The 26328-nt window shown below is 41.1% G+C and overlaps 1 protein-coding gene across 3 annotated transcripts in view; it reads left to right on the top strand.

Annotated features, from left to right (window-relative positions):
• Positions 1 to 26328, top strand: part of Nell2 (neural EGFL like 2) — a 363671-nt gene that overhangs the window by 271330 nt on the left and 66013 nt on the right. For all 3 annotated transcript variants that reach the window (XM_031353723.1, XM_031353705.1, XM_031353713.1), the window contains exons 15-16: positions 23894 to 24016; positions 25935 to 26030. In XM_031353723.1, the coding sequence (XP_031209583.1) occupies positions 23894 to 24016; positions 25935 to 26030 (219 nt within the window). The remainder of the gene's footprint in view (positions 1 to 23893; positions 24017 to 25934; positions 26031 to 26328) is intronic.

Genomic DNA, 26328 nt, shown 5'->3' with positions numbered 1-26328 from the left:
TGCAAGAGGCCACTTTGATACCCATTCCTCCCCTTTTGTGGGAAAGGAGGTCATGTGACTTGATATGTTGCATCCCCACAGTTGACATCTGACCTAGCACTCTGACTCTTAAGATGAAATCCATCTGCTTCTGCCTCTCAAGTGCTACAGTTAAAGATGTGCACCACCAAGCTGGCCCTCTCTTCTTTAACAGGCACTTAGAACTACCTTTGCTAAAAGCATGGCTTCCTCCATTGGATCACTAATATAATAAAAGCCAGGAGGAAAGTTTGCCATCTCTGCTTCCATTTTGAATCCATTTCCTCTTCACTGGGTCAGACTCCCACTTAAGTCTCAGTAGCTCATTCTGAACATATTCACCTAAAACCTGGTGAGCCCTAAGCTATCTTGCTTTTTAACAAAGGCAGTTTTTAAGTGTGTGTTAAGAACTTAGAAAGGGCCACCTTGGTGGCACATACCATTAATCCCAGAATTTGGGAAGCAGAGGCTGGTGGATCTCTGAATTTGAGGCCATTCTCGTCTACATAGAAAATTCCAGGCCAGCCGTGGTTACTCACTGGTGACAAGATTAACTGAAAGAGAACAATGAAGGGGTTAACACTGTTAGCCCTTATTATTATTATTAGCTACCATGACGACTCAGGTAAACATGCCCCATGCCTATAACACAAAAATGGAATAGCAAATGGCCATCCCAGACATCTAGAATCAGAAGCCATCAGAAACCAGGGGAGTACAGGAAATGTGAAGGGCTGAGGAGGGGAGCCTGTGAGGAAAAGCCAGCAGGGAGGGGCCCCGAAGCATAACCCAACAGAAAGGAAGCTGAGGATGCTGAGACACACAGCTGTCAGGGTTCACCTTCACTGCAGCCAGTTTCCTTTTCTGGGGAAGGTTGAAAGAAGAGAGCAGCCAATGTTCACTGTCCTCTTAAGCAAGGCATTCAGTATCTCAGGCCAATTTCTCATCTACAAGGCAGGGACATTTGCTACATGGAGGTGAAAATGGTACAGCCCATGTGCTCAAGTAACGTAAGGTAACAAGGAAAAAGCAGATGTTCAAACAATAGTCAGAAGCTTGCGATTTATAGGACCCAGAAGCTGCAGAGAAGTGGCTGACATGTGGACGGCTGTGTGAAGGTGGGAATCACTTGGTGGGCAATGGGGAAGTCACTGAAGTTCCTACATGAATTCCATGCAAGGGAAGGCAAAATTGGTGACAGAGCTAAGATCATGTGCAAGAGGCAAAAGTTAGGCATCGAGATAGCAGAACTTGTCTGGGTGTGGCTGTGCTCAGTGCTGAGTGCTGAGTGCCTGCCATCAGAAAGGGTTAGAAAGATTAGGAGGTGTGGTCGTGTTGGAGGAGGCTGTCACTGATGGTGGGCTTTCTGTGGCTCTCCACTACAGTCTTGCATGCCCCCCCGCCCACCTCTCCTGCTCTTCCCCTCTTCCACTTGGCATTTCATTTCTCAGGGGTTGCTCTAGTACTTCCATCCTCTCCTGTCTCAGGAATCCTCCATACTCTATGGCCTTTCCCTGGAACACATTTGTCCCCTGCACACTTGACTCTCACCCTTTGGGATTTATCTTAAATGTCAGCCTCCTGTGTGCTCTATTCACTATGGTTCTGGGTCTTTTCTTGGCTGCTTCCTTTAAAAGCAAACACACCCCAAGTCTGCCTTGTGCCTCCCGTACTTGTTGCTCATCTCTCTGCATCGGCTCTATGCTCTACAAGGGCAGGCACCATGACTGTGCATTGGTCCTGCTATACTAATTACCAATTGCTGGAGTCCCAGGATGGTTCATGAGAAGCAGTAAAGGAAGGAGTGTTAGCAAGCATTCAGTTCCATTAATCAGAGAATATCTCCAAAAGCATGAAAGAATGGAATTTCAGAATTTTAAAGAAAGAGGGAAATGTATTAAAGACAATGTATTTAGTCCCTGCCTCTTCGTTCTTCCATGTAAACCTGGGACTCCATTAAATGCAGATATCTCCTCTGTTGTCATGCCTGGCCCCAGTGCTTGCCCTATTCTATGTAAAGAGATCAGGGTTTCCCAGCTCTGGTGTGCTGGCTTTTTCATTTTAGTGATGTTGCCCTGAGTTTATCTCAAACCTATTTTACAAAGTTAAACTCAGCCATATACCACAGTGAGCTCCTCTCTGTCAGTCTCTGAGGTGCCTCACTCAAAATCTCAAAAGGTTTTGTACTTTGTAAAACCTAGCCAACTCTAGCTGTTATTTTGTTTTCTTTTACTGCGACATAATGACAGGAACACTTTCTTGTAAGTCCTCTCAGAAGATGACTGGGGTGAGGTGGTCTCTCCCTCCCTAGCTTCTGCCTTCAGTCCCTGATGGTAAGATATTCTGTATCCCCAGAAAATGTGAGTGCAGGACCCTTCCCATAGGTGTGCTTTTGCATACCAGTTCATTCTGGCTCCTTCCAGATCTCCCCTGGTTACATTAGAGTTTACCCAGCGCATTCATTGCTCTTGCTTCTGGTAGAAACTCTCCCCTGTGTTCTAATTGCTTGTAAAGCATTTTAAGTATTTGCAGAAGCACAGAAAGCTCATTTCTGTTACACAAAATCTTTGTATTATGAATATAATACACCGTGCAAGAAGAATGGATTGAGATATTTATCAACATAAGCCCTACTGAAACACGAGGAATAGCAGAAATATAAAACTTAAAAGCCTGACATTGGCAATTTAGAAATACCATTTTAATATGGAAGTTTATATTTTGACTTTTAATGCACTGCATTTTCTTAATACATATACTTCTTTCTAATGTAGATATGTATGGTCTCTATACATGCAGTACAATAAAAGAGAAAGTCCCAAAGAAGGAAACTAAAATCTTCATTTTGGTTCTACTAGACATAGCTGTGCTAATTTTTGAAGAGAAAGTTTTAATTTTTATCTGTGCACCACCCAAGAGCTTTCACACAGGACTGGAAATGCACTGCCGTACCATGTTTAGTCCTCCCTGGTAATCCATTTGTCATGAACACTCATTATTTCAATACTCTTTCAAGTATACATTTCCACATTATCCTAGCATTCCCTAAAATAGAAAACCCGAAATCAGTTAGCCAGACATGTATGGTTGCAAGCTAAAGTTCCTTCAAAATTTTACTCTTATATGCTATATACTATATGTAATTTTAAGATTTTTTTGACACCCCACTCTCTTAGAATTACGAGGCCTAGATCCCACATACCTTAATTCCTCTGGGACAATAAGTTCTTATCAAGTTAGATTCCCACTGGAAGTGTCTCAAGAGGATTCATTCTCTGAATTTGTGTATGCAGTAAAAGTATTTTCCACTCACCCGTAAATCTAAGAGAAGTAAGTCGTAGATAGACAGACAAATAAAGGTCCACTTTGGTTCCATCAATGTCTTTTTTAATTGTGGAAAGAATGTAGTCTTCTCTTGGCAGATTTTACACGTACTAATTTGCTGGTGCCCAGTATGCCGTAGGCTCTAGAACACTGCTTCTCAACCCATGGCTCACAACCTCTTTGGCAAACCTTTATATCTGAAAATATTTACATTGTGATTCATAAGAGCAACAAAATGACAGTTGTGAAGTAACTTTATGGTTGAGGGTCACCCCATGAGGGACTGTATTAAAGGGTCCCAGCATTAGGAAGGTCGGGAGCCAAAGCTCTGGAACTTTATTTTTGTATCAATGAGACTTTTATGCATTGAGTGGCAGCTGCTTTGTTCTCTCTTCTCTCTCCTGCAAGCTCTCTCAATTTCCACAGATGTAACTTTTCTTTTACTATTGTTTAATTGGACTTTGGGCATTGTTTGATCATATGTACATTACTCTTTTATCCTTTTGTGAATTGATTATTTAAATCTTTCACACCTCTGTTTCTTTGGGCTCTTGGTATTTTTTTTTCTATTGCATACTAATCAATTGTATGTGTTTTTTTAAAATCCTCACTATAATGGATTAAATAATTATCAGGGTAAGAATTATACAAGAAGCCTTTCCCAGAGAAAAAGCCAGCAGCCCATTCCACCCATCAAAGGCCTCCATAGAAACTCATAGTGCATGTGTCAAGGGCCTCCATAGAAACTCATAGTGCATGTGGCAGGGACACGCACTGGTCTCCTTATGGTAAGATCGTCCCTTGCTCACAAATACCTGCAAGTTAGGCAAGGAAAGTGACATATTGATTGCAATAAATAAATAAATAAATACAGTATAACTCCCAGTCAAGAAGCTGGCCCATGACCTGACACTCAAGGTGATGCAGGGGTGTAGACACCAAGTGTCTGTGTCTTTGTCCTATTGCCACAGCACAACTGGCTTTCAGCACAGGATCCTGCTTCTTTTCTTCTCTATTAGACTCTTTTTTTGGAAAGCATCAGAGCTCTCTGGGCCTTTTGATCCTGTGTTTAAGCTTCTTTCATCAGGTGAGACTGGCTTCTGTCAAGCACTGGATAGCACCATGGAAACTATGACTCATCCTGCCATCTTAATCATTTTGTTATGAGCCAAATATGACTGAGTTTCACAGTTAATTTTATTATTTACTCCTTGAAATATAATTACAGTTTTGGCACAGAATTTTGGTATGCAGGACAGACTAGCCTCAGACTCACAGAGCTCTGCCTCAGTTTCTTAAGCATGGACATTGAAGGCATATGCCCACACCTGGAAAACTAAGACACTTTAACAAATAAACTGTGAAGAGAGACTCATGGCCTGGAGCACAATTATATGGGATATTCATGCTCTGTGCTCTTAGCATCTCCCACAACAAAATACCACTTTATTTATGTTCATATTGAAGTACAGTTAAAAAGCCATCATTTTTAGATATATGCTATTATTTAAACTTTTAAGTTATTATGACTTAAGGTGTGTGTGTGTGTGTGTGTGTGTGTGTGTGTATGTATGTGTTGGCCCAACACACAGAAATTCTGTTTTTCTGTCTATCTTGTAGACAACATGGATATAAGTCAGGTCATCTGGCTTTGACAGCAAACCCTCTGAGCTTCTCACTGGTTCATTTCCTTCTGTGATGTTCCCTGAGCCATGGATACAGAAGCTGCGATGTGGATGTGTTTATTGAGGCTAGATTCCATATGATCCATTATCTCTGCATTGTATACGGTTATGGTTTTATGTCACAGTCTCCATTTGCTGTAAAGAGAGGTTTCTTTCAAAAAGGGTGGTAGCCCCATGAATCTGTGGGTATAAAGATAATGTCTAGAACACAGTAAGAAATTATGTCAGCAACACGATGGCTGTAGACTTTTCTAAGACCCATGACCTCACCAGCCCTAGAAAGCCGGCTAGGCTCCTAGTTCCCGGAATGATTTTGTTGTTGTTGTTGTTGACTGGGCCTTAAGTCCCATCTTATAGCTGTTGGTGCCCAACAAAATGTTAGTGACACTGATCACACCTTTATGATTGCATGTCATTTTGGGTCCTTGCTGCAGAGTATAGCTTTTGCAGCTGGGAAGGACTATTAATCTATTCCTTTCTCTGGCAATTTGCATGACATCTTCTCGTACCAAAGGAAGGAGGCTTTCAGGTCAGATGATGCTTGAATACTCTGGTGTCCTAAGTATGCGCTGTCTTCAGCACTGGGCTTGCCTTCAAGCTCTGAGAGACAACTAATCAGTAGTCTTTATTGTATTGGGAGTCACTGTGACTGACTAATCATTTGAAAGGATATTTATTATGTCTGACATTGGGATATTTGCTTGTCTGTAGTTCTTATGAAAAACATTGTCAGTCTAAGTGACATAACTTACATATATATACACATATGTATGTATATATATATATATATGTAGTGTGTGTGTTTAATAATATTCCATATATATTCCATGATGTCTTCCATTATGTTACATCTATGCTGCATATATATTCCATATATGTGTACCATGGACTCTCATTTTCTTCCTAATGACAGCTGAGAAAGAGAAGAGTTAGCCTCTCTCAGGGACGAGCCTCCTTATTGGTGATCCAATACAAAATGGCCAGCCTGAACCCATATTCACACCATCAGCAAAAAGAAAAAGCAGACTCAGTGAGTTGTATTTATATATTTGTTCACACACATATATGCGCATATATGTATGTGACAGTAATAGTGCACGAAAAAGAGGCTGTCACTTTGAGAGTGGGGTGACTGTAAAGAGCGAGAGGGAGGGAAGAAGGAAAGGGACATAACCCTGTGGTCATTTAGAATGTATTCTTAGAAAGAAGCATTTGGAAATGACAGAGCTGCCTCAAGGAAAATGTCCATGGTATTGTTCAGTGCTGAGAGAGGGGCATTGTTTTATAAATGTTATAACAGCACATCCCATCTCAGCTATTTCTATATGGACAGTCTATGAAATGCATTGTTTTAAAAGTACACTCCAGGAGATCCTTTCTTCTAATGATCCATGTTGCTATGCTACCATGTTCCCAAAATAGCACCCGAAGCTAGGCAGTGCCAGCCTGGCAGAGCAATGTAGAACACAGAAGCTAATCATCTGGGTGCCATGCCGAGTTTTACCATGGTTCAGTTGCTTGGGTGGTTGGTTATCAAAGCTAGAGAAATATTAGGCCCCCAAAACTTTCTGAGGTTCAGGGAGACAGTTCCTGGCAGAAACAGCGTGGGGTTCCAATCTCAGCTCTGTTATTTAATTGCTGAGCAGCAAAAGGCCAGAGATTCACCCTTTGCTTTAGTGTCATCCTCCTTACCACAGGTGGGGAAAGAGCATCTACCTTGTACAGTTTGGGGTCAGTAATCAGACACCCAGTAAAGGACTTCACACAGTACCAGATGCATAATGTCATGTTCAGGGATCATCAGTGGCTGTTTAAAAAGTCCTGAAACCCATTTGGTAAGCCTTTAAGGCACTGAGTCATGTCAGGAAACATCATCAACAAACCACTGACTGTAGTTGATGTCAGAGGTGAATTTGACTTTCAGGACACATCTAATACACTACCCAATGTGGATGACATGTGGAAACAATCCTGTGGCACTGCCAATCTTTCTTCTCACTTATTTCTTGGTTTCTCTACAAGATTCACCCTTTTCTCTTCAAGTTTTATCTGATAAATATTTGACTATATATATTCTGTAATTATTACCGCTTACAAAGTTACATTTTTCATATTCCTTTCATTATGCTTCTCCAGTAAACCTTGCTATAGAGACTCTTATGTCTCTACATTCCAGAAGGGTCATTTTAGCCTTGAGTGGCACCCAGGATGTGGTAATGCTTGTGAGTGGATTTTGTGGTGGATTAACAGAAAGATTCAGGTAACTATTGAACATACAGGAAACAGAGAAGTTGTGCATCTAGAGAGAAGAGAGTAAGCCCAAGAGTCACCCGAGTCTCCCTGGCAGAGAGAGCCTTTCAGGCAGGAGGGGTGACTTCAGAGGTATTAGATGGATAGTTTGGGAATTAAGGGTGTATGTGGGGTAGGAGAGTCTTGTACATTTATAGAGGAAAAATGTTTAGGGGAGGATGAAAGAATCACTGCAGAGCCAATGGGATGGGTGGAGTGAGTTCAGTGGGTGAGAGAACCTGTCCAAGGCTTTTGAGGAAGCAAGGGTCTTTGAAATTCCAGTCCCCACTGCAACCTGAAGGTCACAGGTAGAGCTGCTGGAGCAATGAGTAGAGAAACACGCTGGAAGAGCTTTGAAACTGAACCAGACACCACTAACACAGACGGGGGTCTTCAGGGGATAATCTCAGGTTTCTGTAAATGGTATTTCTCTTGAATTATATTTTACTGTTATAACAATATCATTCTGAACTTTTAAGGCTAGTTTGAGATCCAATGTTGTCAAAACTTAGTTTTATGCATTTGGGGTGTTTGTGTGTATGTGGTGACTGAGACATTTTGATTTTCTTTACTTTTCAGATGTTTGTAGCGTTCTTAAAACAAGGTTATATTAGCTACTTTTCCTCAAGGCCAAGAACAAATATCTGATATGAAGTAACTTGAAGGAGGAAGGATTTACTTGGCCCTTTGGTTTAAAATCATAAAGCCCATCACAAGAGCCTAGGGAGAGCCTGGCAGCGGTGGCTTTGTGATGCCCAGCTCACATGTTCTTTGTAATATCTTGATAATATATTCCTGGAGCAAGAAGCAAAGAGATTGGGAGGGGGCCTGTAGCCCTCGAGGCCTTTCCCCCAGCCGCCCACTTCCTTCAGCTAGGGCCCACCTCCAGAAGATTTCTACAATCCCCCAAACAGCACCACAGGTTGAGCATGAAGCTCCTGGGGACATTTCTTCCCAAACTGTGCCAAGGCCTTTAGACAGTCCTCTCCTTAGCCTGAATCAATTACATTACGTATTTTCTTCTGGGCCTTAGATCCAATCCTCTCTTCACCCAATCCCGTCTTCCTGTTCACATTGTTCTCTGAGACGTGCACGTTGTTTGTCTCACAAATTTACTTTGATTTATCTATCTTTTATTTAATTTTAATTTGCCTCATTATATTTGTAAACCCTGAAAGTGCAGAAAACTGATCTCTGCTTTAATTGGTTGGTAAGCCATGCCCACTGTTGTGTCTGATACAGAGCAGCCGGGCGAACTGGAAACCTGAAAGCCAAATGGCATGATTTATTTCACCATCTAATGGTGTCCTGGCTCTTGCAAACTGCTTGAAAAGTTCTGAAATATTTTGTATGCATTTTGCATCTTAAAAACAATTCCTATTATTTTTGCATACTTTGTATTCTTAACTTTTTATATGTACCAAAATCATTCAATTGTAAAATCAGCCAAGAATGAAACTTGGAATCGGTGCACTGCTTCCACAACTTCTCTGTAGACGAATGGGGACGTGCATTACATATACAGCTAAAGAAAACCCTTAAAAATAGCCTTAAGTCCACTATTCTCCTTTTAAAAAAATCCCAGAAAGACTTGTCAAACACTGTCTTGTTTGAAATAGTTCAGGATGTTACACAACAGAAGCAACTGGACCTGTGTCAGCTATGAATAGGAAATACACTCAATTAAAGGTTTATTCTAGGATCTTTTGTCTGGCAACCTTTGAGATTTTGGAATATCTTCTCCTTGGGGTAACAAATTGTATAGTAGTCGTTATGAGTATAGGGAAAAGGCGATTTATCTGGGCAGTCGACACAAAGGCAAAGCAAGCCCCCCAGAGAATATGCTGCTACTGTGCAAAAGACATTACTCCCAGGACATTGCACATATGAATGTAAAACCTTGATTTGGAGAAGTCACTCAAAAGGTGTTATTGAATTACATGTAAGGAAACTGTAACATATTGGGGGCATCTACTGTTCTTTATGTGGATTGCTCTGCAAGCCTTTATTGAAGTTCTTACTCTACGTAAATTGGGGCAGGAACCCCTGCAAATTTGGTGGTTGGTGTGGTTGCTAAAGGCATGAGTGTTAACTCAGAGATGTGGCCTGCCACCTGGGCCCTTCGAGTGTGCCAGTCCATTCATGTTACATCATTTAGCACCTTCTTTCACAGCATGAGCCTGCACCCCTGAAATGTGGAGTCCCTCCCAATAGACCCCTTGTTGTCCACAAGTAGCACCCCATCCTTTCCCAAGGGACTTCCCGTGGACATTTCTGAGCTGCTCTTGTTGCTGACGTATTACTGTGGAGACAGCACCCCATCCTTTACCAGGGGACTTCCCGTGGACATTTCTGAGCTGCTCTTGCTGCTGACTTATTACTGTGGAGACAGCACCCCATCCTTTCCCAAGGGACTTCCCGTGGACATTTCTGAGCTGCTCTTGCTGCTGACGTATTACTGTGGAGACAGCACCCCATCCTTTCCCAGGTGACTTCCCGTGGACATTTCTGAGCTGCTCTTGCTGCTGACTTATTACTGTGGAGATAGCACAACTTTGTATCCTGTTCCTAAAGACTGTCTTTATTTAATTTTAAACCTTCAAAATCAATCTGTTTTGTAATAATTCTGTCTAGCGGATAATCACATCAATAAAGAGCATGTTCACAATAAATTTAAGATTTTAAAATCCTCCCAAGACAGTTTCCAAATGCCCCCTTTTAAATCGTTAGATTCTGCTAACCTGCTATTTTTCCTTTATAGTGGACTCTGTTAAAATGCTGAAGCTGAAATTACCCCTTTATGTTTCCATTTCAAAGTGACTACTTAGACCATTCCTATTGAAATAGTTCTCAATCATGGTTAAAATTAATATAGTAGAATGAAATTATGTTATTGGATTCCTTTGTATCCAAATTTAGGTACACTTTATATAATATCATGTCTCTTGAAATGTAATTACATTTAAATAAAAGCGTGATATTATAATTCCTCTACCATGAACAGAAAGGCTATTATTCTTTTCCCTCAAGTGCGCCTTCACTAGTCTCCAGACCTATAGAATTTCAAACTCGGAGTGATGAAGCATGTAAAAAGGACATGCATGGGGAAAGCCTTTCAGTCTCAGGATGCATCCATCTAATTCATACTTATTGGGGACTAGATAGACATAGGGCTAGCCGGACACCAATTTACCATCTTTGCTGTCCTACCTTTGGATGGTTGACCAGAAGCAGCGCGGGGAGGGGGGGTCACAGCAGTTGAAAACCAGTATTAAAAGTAGGTTTAGGTTTTTGTTTTGTTTTGTTTTGTTTTGTTTTAATCATCTAAGCCCACAAGATACCCATGCTCAGTTGAACTTGCTACCAGGAATAGAAGGAAGGCAGGTAGCAGATTAGGAAACACACAGAGGTGTGAATACTGCCCTGTGTTAAACAGGTGCTATAAACAAAACGAGAGGCCAGAACCGCATTTACAGGGACATTCTGGGATCCTACTGTGTGAGCGCTGGCAGTTTGGAGGCATGCACATCACCACGCCGATGCTAACCACTGATGGATATCAAGACCAGGATAGACACGTGGAAGCCAGTGAGGATGGGATTAGATAAAGAGATTTAATGACATCAGTGAGAAATGGAGAGGATGAATTTTGAAGTGTTTTGTTGTAGGTGGGTGGTTGTGGCTAAGTGCTCTACTGTTCACTATTGAGTAGGGGGAATGGTGTAGGTCTGGAGAGACCGGGGAGGGGGATGAGCCAGGCCTAAGAGTCTGCAGAGGTCGTGTGGACTTACCTTTGCTTTTTCTTCTAAAATTGCTACAATCCCCAGTCATAAAACACTGCTCACTAACACTGACTGAATCCTGCATCCTTTAATGTACAAAATCCTAAGATATAACTAGGAACACCTTACTGTTTACATCATGCCTCCGTCTTGGTGCTTGGGTTACACTGATTTGGTCTTATTTTGTCAACAAAAATATTATAATTTGAAATTAAAAGTCAAGATGGATTCAGCTCTTCCAGGTGAAGAGCTCTGTATGCAGTCAAGGCCTGCTAAGTTAGACAGTGCTCTTCCATTATTCTTGTGTGTTAGGGCTCCGCAGTGATGGCGAAAACATGGCTTTCACTCTTGACTGCCTCACCCACCCTTGTATCCGTTGGGTTTTGCTGCTGATGCCAAACTGCGTAAGAACATGTGAACTCGATAAAGAGCCGATTAGTTCCATTTAATGGTGATCAGCCCTCTGGTGTGGTTTCCAGGAATTTATTGCGCCATTAAAGCAGGAGTCTTATCTGTAAAGGCTAAATCAACCAGCTACTAGTCCACTTCTGTTTCTATTATGGTTGTGCATAGAGGAGAAAGGCATGCTTCAGGAGTGAGGAGTGTGCAGCGGGGGCCGGGGGGGGGGCTGGTTCTACTTCCTCGTGAGTGCTCTTCATACAGTGCTTAAGCTGCTTGGCCTGCTCACTCTGGTCTGCGATGGCAATTGGCAGTTATACTTTTTTGGAAGACCAGGGAAAGAAGTTATAGCTGCAAGCAAGCATCCCTGCACCTTATTTATTTATTTATTTATTTATTTATCTATTTATTTATGACAGCCTACTTATGACCTGTGGGAGATTTTGACAGGCAGCCAACCTCAGAGCAGTCGACTGTTACCGTTGTTGTTCGCGTCTGTGTTCTCAAGAATTGTAGTTTAAATCAAATAAGCAACAAATCTGATGTGCAGTCGTCCCCCAAAGACATGAGACATTAGTGAAGTTTCGTGTCCTCGGGTCTCTTGGCTTGTGTGTGCACTTGCCTTGCTGTCTTCACTAGGGAGAAATGATGGTGGACCGAAAGCAAAGCTTTCCTAGAAAAAGGTCCCACTCCCACACAGGAAATCAGGGTCAGGCAGGGAACGTGCACAGCACGTGAGTTAGACTCAGCCATAGACGCTCACTTAGATGTACGTTCCGATTTTAAATATTTATTCAGCAAAGTACTGCTCAAAGTATGTAGGCAGAGGTTTTGATTGGATTGACAAGAAAAGCAGTTTTGAATTTCATAAAGCATTCCAGAGGGACACTACATTGTCAACAGCAGTAATTACACCAGGTAATTGTGTCATTTACCCCGTTACAGACCACTGAGTGTGATGAGCAGGGGACAGACCAGCTGTCACATCCTGTTAGCTTTCACATGCAGGGATTTGTAAAATCACACCAGGGCTCACTCTCCACGAGCGGAAGGAAAACAAAAATAAACCAGGATTAAAACCCATTACAGAGAGATTTGTCTAGAAAACAGAAATGGCCAATTTCTGTAGAGCTGATTCCGGAATAGGTACCCCTCGGCTCCACTGTTTTCTTTGTCATCAAAAGCTGTTGTGAATATGTGAAAGCTGGAAGACTTTAATTAAGATCCAGTTTTGCTGCTCATTAACTGTGACCTTGGATATGTCACCAAATGCCCTTAAACTCCAGTCATGTGGTCAGCAAAAAAACAAATGGTAAGAGATGCAACATTTAGAGTTCAGTTTGCTTTCTTGAATTCCCTAACCAACACCCCCATCCCCACCTACATTCTTGTAGGAGCTGGATAAATAGCAAAAACAAATTAGGGTTTCTACCTTAATGGAATTTTAATGTAGAAGACAGATGCAGATATACAACCAAATATCTTATAGGGAATACCTTATTCACAGATATACCCTGTGAGGAGAGCCCTTAAATCAGTGCACAAGTGACCCTTGAAAATATGTGAAAATGTGTGGATTAAATCATCCAAAAAGGACCAGATGGCAAGATGCCCATTGCAAGGAACACAGATAGCCAGTCTGAGTGGAGGAGGCAGGCAGGCAGCGACTGTACAGAGGACATGCGTAGTCAAGGCAAAGACTGGGTTTTATTCAAAGTGTGAAGACAAGCCAAGGAAGACAGCAGGGAAGGTGACATAAGGTCCTTTTGTTTTGATCATTATCCCTGCCGTATGAAATAAGAATACAGTGGGTGCATTTGCATATTCATAAAATATATTCAAATAGGTTGGTATGTATAATCACATTCTAGGGATGTTGGAGAAGACTCAGGATTACAGTTGAGATTTTCTGATGCCTTTTGGATTTTTCCCAGTTAAGTTTTGGATTTCATTTTATCTTAGGTAAGATAAAATATGTAATGTAGAATGGACAAGAATCAAGATGAAGGAAAAGAGATTGCTGAATTGATTAGGTTGACGGGATTGACGGTTCTGATCCAGGTTGGGGGGGCTTTTGAGATCACGTTATGCAGTTTTGGGGTTTTTTGTTTTTGTTTTGCTTTTTGAGTTTGTTTTGCTTTGTTTTTTAATCAACCACACAATAACAAATACTTTAATAATTTTTTCTATAGGAGATCTGTGGAAACTGAGATAAGAGAATCTGGGTATAAATCCAATTTGACAAAAATCTTTGCTTGTAGGTCTTCAGTTCTCAGACCAGGAGCTTCTAAGAACCCAGGTGGGGTTGTTCTAACACCAGGATGATTCTGACCTCATGCCAAACTGACTCATTTCTTTTCCCATTGGTGAAAGTAGTCACTTAAACATGGATGGAGCAATGAATCTCAGGTAGACACTATGTAGAACACTTAGGATTCAACAGGGCACCTCTGGAAGGTTTGACAATGATAATATGCTTAATGTATGGAACTCGGAGTCTCCCATGAAGTCGCATTTACTCAAATGTATGGATGTCACTCAAGAATTGGCTGTTAACCACTTGGCATGGGTAACCTCTCCCTTAACCATTCTTTATCATCTGCCTTATAACCGAAGAGCTCATAACCTCTAAGCAAACATGGATATGTGAATAACAACTATAATCCAGGGTGTTCTGTGCTGTGATAGAGTAAAAGCATTCTGGAGTAGGCTAGGTAGGCAGAGGCCCAGTTATGATATGGCAGGGCGTGATGTCAAAGAACATGGCGGCTTTAAGGAGGAGCCTGATCACCTAGCAGTAAGTCTTGGAGGACAGCAGTCCACTTCCTAGCGCCTTGCATGTGAGATGTAGCTGAGCAATCGCATCTGTTTTTCAGAGAACTCTGTGTGCTATCATGGTTTCATCAGATCCAGAGATTTTAGAATAGATGTTTTACTTTTAGTATAATCCTTTTTACTTAAGATTGAGAATCAAGAGTCTAGGCAAGTCTGGGATTCAGGCAATGAGCAAGTAAGTCCCAGTGAAGCTGGCCATGTGTACCCCTGAAATCTACTCAAGATGGCAGTTCTTTGATGAAGACAGATCTTTTTCATTTTGCTTTCCTGCCTCCCCCTTCACCCAGCTTTTCCATAAGAAGATAATAAATAAATGAATGGAGTCTATCATTTGGGGGAAGATATGAGGAACATGTCTAAATAGCATCAAAGGAAAGCTACAAAGAGCAAAACTCTGCTGGTTACAATGAAAATATCCACTTCCACTTCAGGAACAGGTCATGCTTATAAGTTTCTTAAGTGCTATTCAGGTGATAGGCGAGTAATCAAAGAGTGAATCGGAGGTGTCGGGTGTCAGGGGACCTTGGAGTTTGGAGGCAGACATATAAAAGTGAGGAAACAGTGTCCTCCTCATTTGGTACCCTGGGTAGCAGGTACCTCAGGCTACACCTCTTCTGAGATTACAGTAGATTTCTATTAATATCTAAGTAACCATCTGGCTGTGTTTCCCGAGGCCATGGGCTCGAAGGAGAATGATGGGCAGAGGAGATATGGAGCCCCAGCCTGCTGCTGGGTGGCACACTATTCAGGGAGAATCTACACAACTTCACAGGGTAGTGCGCACTCCTCGGGCTGCTCCATAGAACTTCCACTGCTTCTTGAGGACAAGAATCCCCTGTGTGAGGAAAGGCGAGAAGACAATTACGGCATCGGAAGGAACCTCCTTAAGTAAATGTGAGTGGTTCTGAACGAGGTTTAGAAGAAAAGGCATCTCAAATTGCAAAAAGGAAACAAAGAGGCACTTTAGCCATATTATATTATCAAAAAAAAAATCCCTGAATCTTAAACAGGTGGCTTTCAAGGCAACAGAAAAAGTATCATAATCCTAGATTGATTCTTAAAACCCAACAGAACAAAGCACTGGCATAAGCTAGCCACCTCTCTATCTCCAGTGTCTGAAAATTATACATACTTACACACAATGTATGTGTATGTGTGTGTGTGTGCATTTCTGCATATATATTATATATGTCTGCAATATATATGTATATATACATATATTTGTATATAAAACATATAAAATATACACATACATATACATGTATAATATATGCATGTATATATAATATATATGCATATATATACAGATGCATTCTGTATATGTATAGACATTAACAGGTTAAACTTGTGTATATTTGAGGCAATAGAAGCTACTAACCTCATGAAGGCAGGGATTTTCCTTATTCTTCTTGTAACTACTATACCTGTTGTTAGAACATGAGAAACCCTGACATTCAAACCAATGATATCACAACATCAACATGATTCCAAATAGAAAGAGTAGATATTAAGATATTAGTAGAAAAAGTCAGAAAAATTAAATCTCATAACTCAGTGTGCACAGAAGCATGAAATGAAAGTCTGCCAACAATGTTTTTCTACTCGCGTTTGTTCAAGTGCACTGACGAATAATGTAAGCTGTCCTTTGGGATGGAAAGTGGTATTGTGTTTGGATCTCTCCATGGTGGAGGCTCAGGAAAACTGTGGTAGGAAAGAGGAGCTCTGCAGTGGGGCTCACACTGAGGTGAAATCCCCAGGGAAGAAAGTGACAGCTTTTTGTTTGTTTGTTGTTTGGATCAGAGAGGCATCCTTTTAAAATATAAATTGTGCAACTTTTATAATTGGAAGGTTAATAGTCAGAATATGGTTTTTCGTGTCAGTCTGGCATTCTTCAGAGAGTCCAAGTCAGAGCGTTGCACTATTTATATCTCAAAAGTTCCCTCTCACACTGAATCTTGTTCTGACATACTCTTTGGCATGGTTCATTGATTGTATCCTCTAATACCACTTATAGATATTACAACAGGGAAATATGTATCGTATTTCCAAAGCAGGGCAAGAGGCTGGTGTGCTTCACGTAATTTCAGGTGTCTTTCATCTTTGTAGACAGACATCTCAGTAGCTTGGTGAAGACTCTTCACTTCTGAATGGTTATAAATAGGTTAGATTGAGAGGTTCAGGAAAGGTTTCTGAAGAAACCATTGCTGATGTGAGTAGAGATCAACCATAGAACATGGAGGATGGCTTCTGACAGACCACAGAATATGTATGAATATCAAAGCTTGTGTGAGTATACACAGCTCGACTCTCATTCCTTCAGCAGAACCTCAGTTAATGACTTACTAGTGGGATAATGTAATAAATGAGTGTGTGTGTGTGTGTGTGTGTGTGTGTGTGTGTGTATGTGTGTTGGGGGGGGGGACTTTTGGTTAAGAAAGGCCACAGTGAACATCATATTAGGTTGTCAGTGCCTCAGTGATGGTAAGAATGAATAGTGTGTTGCTAAAAGCTGAATTGTAAAAGAGTAGGGGAGTGAAAAAGGGATGGGACTAGGAGGGAGAGCAAATGTCACCTGCTATGTGGAGGTGTGCCCACCTGGAGACAATGTAGACTTCACAGGACTTTTGACTCATCCAGGCAAGAGGTGTTTAGTGCCCACACCTGAGACCTGCTAAGCAGAGCAAACAGAGATAAGGAGTGGAGACAAGAACTTCCAAATACACTGAAACAAAGTCACTCTGCCCCTGGCATAGAGCTGTTGAGAAGGGGAAGGGCAGTCCATCATGGCTCCTAAAAGTCAGAGGCTGTGTTCCCTGATGGCTTGGGTGTTTCCATGTTCCTAGTGCTAAATTTGAAGGGAAAGAAGAAAAGCAAGCATTTGAAGAGAGCAGGAAGGAGTGGAGGCTAGCCACTGTATACTACCTAGAGGGTTTGCATCAACAGGCCTCTGAGTGCTCACCTGGGACACAGCTCTGAGTGAGGATGTATTCTTCAGCAGGCCTTTACTGGGGACCAGGCTCGTGCCAGTCATTGTGCTAAATGTGCTACATGAAGCCCAAGGTTCACTACCCCTCGTACACCCCTGGATTGTTTTCTGAGAGTGGTGTCATTGCTTCTCTGGTCGGCTGGTTGATCTTTTGAGAGGAGGATGGTTCTCCCACTCCCTACCACGGTTGCTAGAATCACTTCAGTGTGTCATCGCACCTGGTCTTCTAATTCTCTAGCCTTGAGTGTAACCTTCCTGTCTCACAGTGCTGAGCAGTGAGTGAGGTTACAAGAATAAGCCACCACTCTGGCCTAAAACTTTGAAACTAATTAGTGAAGTCTTTTTGTTTTGCTTTTAAAACAGGGTCTTGCTCAGTAGCCCACCATGGCTTTGATTTCACCATCCTCCTGCCTTAGTCTCTGGAGTGTTGGGATTGCGGGTGGGTACCACTACACCCAGAAGGTTCTTGCCTTTAAACTTCTACTTCTTAATTCTGGCTCTTAACTTGCCTTAAAAAGAAGACGGAGTATATAATGGCTTCCAGTTTTGTGGTTTTGGGTGTGTGTGATTGTGGGATTCCCATGTGTATAAACATGTGTGTCTCCGGCTCTATCTGTGTTTATATTTGTGGTTGTGGGTGCATGTGATTGTGGGATTCCTGTGTGTATAAACATGTGTGTCTCCGGCTCTATCTGTGTTTATATTTGTGCTATAAACATGTGTGTCTCCGGCTCTATCTGTGTTTATATTTGTGGTTGTCGGTGCGTGTGATTGTGGGATTCCCGTGTGTATAAACATGTGTGTCTCCAGCTCTATCTGTGTTTATATTTGTGGTTGTAAGTGTGTGTGATTGTGGGATTCCCATGTGTATAAACGTGTGTCTCCGGCTCTATCTGTGTTTATATTTGTGGTTGTGGGTGCGTGTGATTGTGGGATTCCCGTGTGTATAAACACGTGTGTCTCCGGCTCTATCTGTGTTTATATTTGTGCTATAAACATGTGTGTCTCCGGCTCTATCTGTGTTTATATTTGTGGTTGTCAGTGCGTGTGATTGTGGGATTCCCGTGTGTATAAACATGTGTGTCTCCGGCTCTATCTGTGTTTATATTTGTGCTTCTCAATGTGTTTTGTCTTTGGATCCTTTTCTTGTGTTTGTTTTGTCCTATCATGTTTTAGACTTTGTGTTTTGTTGTGTTATTACTATTTTTGCTCAGATTCTGTTTTCTATCAAGAGATGGAAATGGTGTACATTCAGATAGGAGAGGAGGTTGTGCAAATCTCTGAGAAGTTAGAGAACAGGGAGCCACAGAGTATATAATTTGGAAAAAAATCTATTTTTAGCAAATGAAAAATAGAATAAAAAAGTAATAAAGGACTAAGGAAAAATTAAAAAGAATAACCCACAGAATGGTTCAGAGAACAGTTACAGATAATTTGGCCATCAGGTATAAAACATCAGTTGCCTCACAATGTGTTCGACAACACTGATTCTTGAAACACAAGAAGCATCCTCATGAAACTAATTTGAATTTCTTTGTGGAGTCAGTCACTCACAGGGAGGAGGACATGTGAGGTGCTTTCCTTTGGACTCTTGGTCAAATAAAGGTTAGTTAGGAGGTGGGCACACCAGTGCAAATGCAGACAGGAGCACAGCAAGTATGCCAGAGGAGCCAATCACAACAAACTCCGGGAACAACATCAGGAAGTCACTGTTGAGCCAGGATGATCAGTTGGCAGGAAATCCAATAGTGAACATGGATGTGAGTGGGTACCAAACGCGCTTTGGAGGGGCATTTCTTGCAGTTACTTCAACTACATTAAAAATATATATCTGTGAAAATGATGTGATTCCTACTTTTTCTTCAATATAGAGGGAATGAAATAAGCAATCCTAAGAACCAAAGTGAGTAATTTTTTATCAGTCTGACAGCGAGTAGTTTTCCCTTGCCACCACTAAAAATAGAAACATTCTGGAAAATATACAAAATATATTTGGGTTCTAAAACGTCTATAAAGAGAACAAATTCTAAAACTATTTAGGTTTTCCTCAACAGAATCGAAATAAAAAAGTCAGAACATAACCTAATGAAGGTAAAAATCCCAGCAGGTAACAAACAGATAAGAAGTATTTACTAAATGTCTGTTACGTGTGAGTGTTTGCATTCATTGTTTTCTGTTTGTTTTGTTGTTGCTTGTTTGATCTTTTTATTATGTCCCCTCTAGAAGTTGTAATTCCTCCATTTTAATCTAGAAAAGTTGTCTGCCTGTCTTTCTGAGGCCCAATATCTGAAACCATGTCTGTTTCAGAATCAGAACATGCACTACTGAACCCATGGTTTCCCTGTTACTGCTCATTAAAATAGCTAGTAATATTTTGTCCTTCATCTTTAGGTAAGGTCATAATCAGCACAGATCTCCATACATGTTTGAAATTATCTACCATATTATAGTGATATCCCACAGTGTTGGTGATATTAGGACACACAGGTTTTAATCATGGGGATATGTTCTGCTGGTGGTAAGGAGAATATTTCCTAAATACCTGTGCAAATGTAAGGAGGGAGGTAGAGGACGGTATGAATGAATCCCAGTTTTTTCCCCCTAGATACCCAGAGTCATCTAAAAAATTGTTATGTTGTAACATTGAATGTTGTTCAAACCCAGATTCTATCCTTCTTGAAAAGATCGACAGCAAGGTAATCACCTTATGCTGATACTAAGAAGCTGTGTGCAGGTTCAAAGATCTGAGTTGATAGGATAGAAATGGTGTGTTGCTTCTTGCTATTTGACAATTGTTGCCAGTGCTGCAGATCCATAGTTCTGTTGTCTTGAGGGTCTTCATCAGTCAGCACAGGGAACTACTTGTTTCTTTTGGCAGGTGTGTGGAACAATGTTGGGCAGGGGAGGCCTTCTGCAGATTCTGTTGCTTTCTTAAAGCATGCAATGTGGTTTGCAGAAACATAAGAGGAAATCTAATAGACAGCCAGTCCCTGTTGAGGTAAATCAGTTATCTAAACTTACTGACACTATTATCATAAACTTCTCAAGACAACTGTACACTTTTCCATGAGCTTCTATGAACTGGCTGCCTTGCCTCAAAGATAAGTGATCATTTTATGTGCCACACTTTTCTTTTTAAAGGGTCTCTTGGCTTTATAAAATTGAGGCTGTCAATATGCATGGAAAGTTACTTTAATCCTGGGAAGCCCTATAATTCTGATAAGACTTTTACCAAACAGAGTTAAAAATATGGTGGAAAATGCAATAATAAAATGATAACTTCATTGTAAAGCAGTGGAAAACTACACACACATTCACACACACACACACACACACACACACACACACACCAAGAAACATTAAACTTTATCTGCAATGCAAGCAAAATCATGGATGCAGGTAATGTACAATTGACTCATAAAAGAAAATATAAATCAATAATTTTTTTAGTTCTAACTCTCCCATGGATTTTACAGTTTTTAATGGAGGATGAATTTATAAAACTTGATACTGCAAGTGTAAAAACCAATGTCAAATTCTATAGCTTTAATATGGCTAGTCTACCCAGATAAAAAATTAATGAGATGTAAAGGTTTTGGTTCTGATTAATTACACTATTGTGTATGTGTCTAATTCACAAGTTCTTTATAATATTGTTTTAATAAAATTACAGATTTTTTTAAATCACAGAGAAATATAAAGGACACTAAGAACTTTTTGAAAAATATGCACATGAAATATATGACCAAGCAATTTTATGGCTTTTGGAGTCAGATATTGTGTTTCAGAATTCTGATAGCTTCTAACCCTGTAATCTTGGGTAAATTGTTTAATCTCTACAGGGCAAATTTAGCTTTGTATAAGCTAATTCAATAATAGATTTGTATAAAATAATGACACATAATTTCTATCTAAATATGAGAATTAAGCTGTTTACAAATTATGTGGCTTATAGTAAGCAATGACTCATAGTGTGGTTATTAAGAATAACTCTGTTTCATTCAAATATGAAAAAGCATCAATATTATAAAAACAAAAGAATAAATGTTCATAGATGCCACTGTAGTTTAGAATCTGTGCTTTTACACACACACATACACACACATACATATATGTATATATTTATATGTATATATACATATCTATATATGTAAAATATTCAATTTTCCACGAACCCAGACTAACTCCCCCTGACTCTGGATTTTATGACCATCTGTGTCATTCTTCCTTTGCTTTTGTACATCTTATGATGGTAGCCATGTGCCATGCTTTCTGCCTTCCCTCCGTATGAAATCAGGTTACACTGTATACCAAGAAAGAAAACAAAGAACTTTTAATACATGAAACATGACTTTGTCAGCTATCTCTAGAAGATTCTGGATTCTATATAAAAAAATGTGGGTTGAATATGTCCATATGTCAATATAGAGAATATATACATATAGTATATCTGCTTGTATATCTCAGGAAACATTCTCTATTAAATAATGAAGGGAAATCTAAAGGAAAAACACTATTGTCTAAATACTTACAGTGCCCAAGTGGAGGTGAGGTTTGATGAGTGGGAGACATAGCTCCGTATAGGAAGAGACAACAGCAGAGCTTGGTATGTGCTTCTCAGGCCAAGAGAACCTTGACTTTGCAGCCCAGAGACATGAAGGCATTTCACAAAGGACCTGGCACCTTAGCATGGTCTCTAAGGATGGCCAGTGTTTTCCAGGGGAATCTGGGGGGAAGGACATTGTAAGCAGTGACAGTTGTGTGTGGAAAGGCAGATCTAGACACTGGAAATTCCGTCTCTGCCTTTCGGTTGCTCAGGAGCACACATCCTCCTTTTAGGAACCCGGAGCGATTTGAGAAGAGAGCAAGCAGGTCATTTTATAGGGTGACTATTTAAGAATTATAGAACATTAAGTTCTGGGTGCTAAACGAATCATGTTATGCTTGCCTTCTACCCAGAGAACATGAACTAGTGAAGAAGAGAAGATGGACAGGGATGGAAATGGTACTTAACCCATCATCAGCTTCTTTAAAGGGTGGACAGTTATACTCCTATAGACTCATTGATTAACTATAATGCTTCCAACTGTTCTGGGAAGAAAATTGACAGCAGGTACAAACTTGAGAGCATAGATCTCTTTTGTTTCCATCAGAAGAATTCAATGGAAGGTGGACTGCCCATTCTGGCTCCTCTGACATTTTATGGATGCCCAAGTGCAAGGAGTTTGTGTAACAATGCACATTTCCTTCACTACAAACAATGAGCAAGGACTCATACAGTTAGGAGATGTTCTGATATAAGAGAGTATTAGGGAGTTAGATTTTAATATTTGAGTAATTTTGCTAGGAACTTACATATTACATATCCATTGATACAACTCTAAAGCACTGGTATTGATAATTTTGTGTTCCTCTAATTGATTATTGGGAATAGCTTCAAAAAGTTTTATTACAGGGGTAAAGTTAAAATGATCATAATTGAACTGCCTTATATTATGAGACATGAGATCATAGTGAAAGGTTAATGCATATTGAAAAAAAACATGAGACAGTCCATTAAGAGTTGTCTTAAATCACAGTGTAGTCTCAACTGTACATGCCAAATACAGAACTGTTGAAGTTACAGCTACGCCCTGGGTATAGACTTCTAAAATGAAAAGCCCAGTGATGTGAAAGAAACCCAGATAATAAGGAATTCTAGGCCCTGAACTAATCTGTGTGCATGTTCTTCAATATTATATTTCATGCCCAACATATTAGACATTTTCCCTTACCTTATATTTATTATTAACTTCTGTATCTTGGCTGAATGCTGAACATCTGAAGTAACCTAATACCCTGGGGACCTGGGCAAGCTGTGTGATCACTTGGGTCACAGTCGCCTCCTCCAAGTTATTGTGATCCGGTCTGCCTCTCTCAAAGGCATGCTAGAGGGACCAAGTGATTCAGGGCTTTGAAAAGGGACAAGCCATTCCTGGTTTGAAGGTGACATCATGTTGGCTGTGCATCATCTATGCATTTGCACACATTAGATTTATATATTAGAAGGCAAATCTGTCTTATCAAATAGACCCAGGATGGTTTATTTGTGGAGGGAGGGCAATGAAGGTAAGATCTCCCCACAAGCCGTGCATAAGAATCTTTACTCTGGCAAGTGGAGCTGCAGATGTGAACTGCTAGCATCTAACTCCCAAAACTTGCCTGGTGCCAATCACATATCATGAGCAAGAATTAGATGGCAGACTTATTTGTACAAGGATAACTCCCTAAATGTCAGTCACAGGGGTTACTTTGGCATCTATTTCAGAGAATGTCTGTTCCGTCCTGCTGCTGGTAAGCCTTTGTTTCAAATACTTTGGGACAGATTAGTTAAAAAAAATGGACTATATGTGTAATTCTATAGCTGCACAATAATACTCCAAAGTCTGAAGCCACCCAGGGCTGTCTTTGATTTATAATTTGCCTACGTCTATACTTGGAAGAACAGCTCTGTATTAACCAAGACGCTGCTTTGTTTAAAGTGTGATATCTGAGAAAACACTTCTTGAGTAACAAAACTGTATTCTTCATTTCAGAACACGATGAGTGCCTCACAAACCAACACAATTGTGATGAAAACGCTTTGTGCTTTAACACTGTTGGAGGACACAACTGTGTTTGCAAGCCTGGCTACACTGGGAACGGAACCACATGCAAAGGTAGGGAGCTGCTGTGGCAACTCCTCAGTAGTCACACGCAGGACTGCCCGTCTCTTCTCTCCCGTCCCTTTGCATCTCTCCTCTGCACCTCATGGACAGGGCGTTGCACGAGTGTTTCAGAGTGTTGGTACATGGCTCATCACCCTCCCCTCAGGTCCCGCCTCCCTCCTTGGCCATGTCCAAGCCTTTTCTCAGGTGACCTTATGCCCTGCTTCACACAGGAAATGTGCAACTATGAAATCCTATACAGGATAGAATTTATATTCTTTAGTATAATATAATAATTTGTATAATGTAGATAATTCAGGCTCCAAAGCTGCTCACCTCTCAAATATACGGTACCCTCTGCCTTGGCATTCCATAGAGGAGACCTACTATGCTCATATGTCTGTAAGAAGAGAAGACTAGAGTCAGTGTGGTGTGGGTCATCAGGCCTGGTCTGTAGTGCCCTGTCTGCTGCATCGGTATTCAAAATGTTGTTGATTTTCATAAAGAACCTCTACTCACTTCAGAGTCCATAACTCATGAGCATTTGCCTGGAAAAAGATAATACAACTAAACCTTTAGAAGCTCCTCCAAAACATCTGGTTTGGCTTTGCTGGCCTCAGTGCTTCCTTCTCTTATCTCTGCTTGATACTGATTCCTGTCTGCTATGAAAACCAGGTCATGAAGTATAAGCAACTCAAGAAATTATAAGCAGATGCCAACAGAGTCACACTCACACATAGATGGAGGAACATATCTAAGAAACTTTAAAATCCCTCTGGAAGTTAGGACTGCACGTTTTCTGAACCAAGACGCTTAACTTCCTACTGAGGATGGGAAAGGAGTTAGACATGAAAGTGTAACTGGGACCTAAGTCCCTGTGTTCCCTGCTGCCGTCAACGGACTTGCAAGTCAGTTAAGGGATGTCTGGAGATGACCTGGCCATTACGTGTGATGCTTAAGCTCCCCTAAATGTCCATGAAGACATTTGCTATTATGTATGATGTTTAAGCTCCAAATGCATCTAAAAACCCTTACTGGGTCACGACTCTATTTTGTTTTGGTTTTCTTTGTCTGTTTGTCTGTTGTTCTTTCTCTTCTTTTCTCCCCTTATTTGAGCAGAAGATAGAGACAGACTTAAGGCCTAAAATCAACACAGCCTACATGGTTTTGGTTGATGCCAGAGTTAGGAATTTTCCTCCTGTACCACCTTCAGAAAGCATAGCCAGCTCCTCAGATGAGCTAATACCTTCAAAGCTCTAGTTGAGCCCTTGAGCCAGTGTCTGGCATGAGTTGCTGACCCACAGAGCTGGCCACCATTGCCATGAGGAAGCAGCCTTCGTGGGTCAGTGGGGAAACTGAGCTGGGAAGAGGAGCTCTCAGACTCTCCCACCTCCCTTGGTTTTCCTTGCTGTTGTTGCTCCTCTCGTCCTCCCCTGTGTCAGAGGTAGCCTACACCAAGAAACCAAGTTCCCACCGCAGCTCTTTCCTTCCTAGAGGAAAGCTTGCCTGAGAAGCTTTTACTCAGCGTTTGATGCGTCAGGCTTCACAAGGCCTCTGCCCTGACTTCTCCTTAGCAGGTGACTGCTATTCCCCCAGCATGCCACTGGAGTGAATGGTTCTTCACTGCAGTTGGTGAGTGTAAATCAACAGGCCAGCCCAGAACTTTTGGAAGGGTGAGAGACTTCTCTCATGTTTTAGCACTTTAGCCAGCGTGTAGTCAAACTCAGTATGAGTTTGGAAACATTATCACATGTGTACAAACTACTGTCTCATGATGAAACCACAGTATCCTTCATCCTTTGCTGTCACATCTGGAAGGGAGTAAAGAAAAACTGGACATAGAGATTACAGAGCGATTTACATACACCGTGGTGACAACCTTGTGTCTGATACTGTTGTCTGATTTATTCATGTGTCTGGATTATTGTAGCTTTCTGCAAAGATGGCTGTAGAAATGGAGGTGCCTGCATTGCTGCCAATGTGTGTGCGTGCCCACAGGGCTTCACTGGACCCAGCTGTGAGACAGGTAGGACTGCGATTTCACCCACAAATGTCTTTTTACCCTGACACATACAGTGACTCAGTAGGAAAATACTGCTTCAGGTTTTGAGAGCGCTTTCAAACCGTGGCCTGTTAATAAGGAAGTGATGGTGGTGAGGGGGTGCGGGGCGGGAGAAACATCAGTGATGCTCACTTCCCCATGGCCTAAAGTCACTCTGAGGAGGTTGAGCAGCTTTTCTCACAAGACACATATTGAGCGTTTCCAGAAAGATGCATGGGATCACCCAGGGTCTCAAGACTTAGTAATTCTTTTTTTTTTTTTT

Source organism: Mastomys coucha, unplaced genomic scaffold, assembly GCF_008632895.1.
Source record: "Mastomys coucha isolate ucsf_1 unplaced genomic scaffold, UCSF_Mcou_1 pScaffold11, whole genome shotgun sequence".
In the NCBI taxonomy this organism is placed as follows: domain Eukaryota; kingdom Metazoa; phylum Chordata; class Mammalia; order Rodentia; family Muridae; genus Mastomys; species Mastomys coucha.
This window is presented reverse-complemented; position numbering and strand designations above follow the sequence as displayed.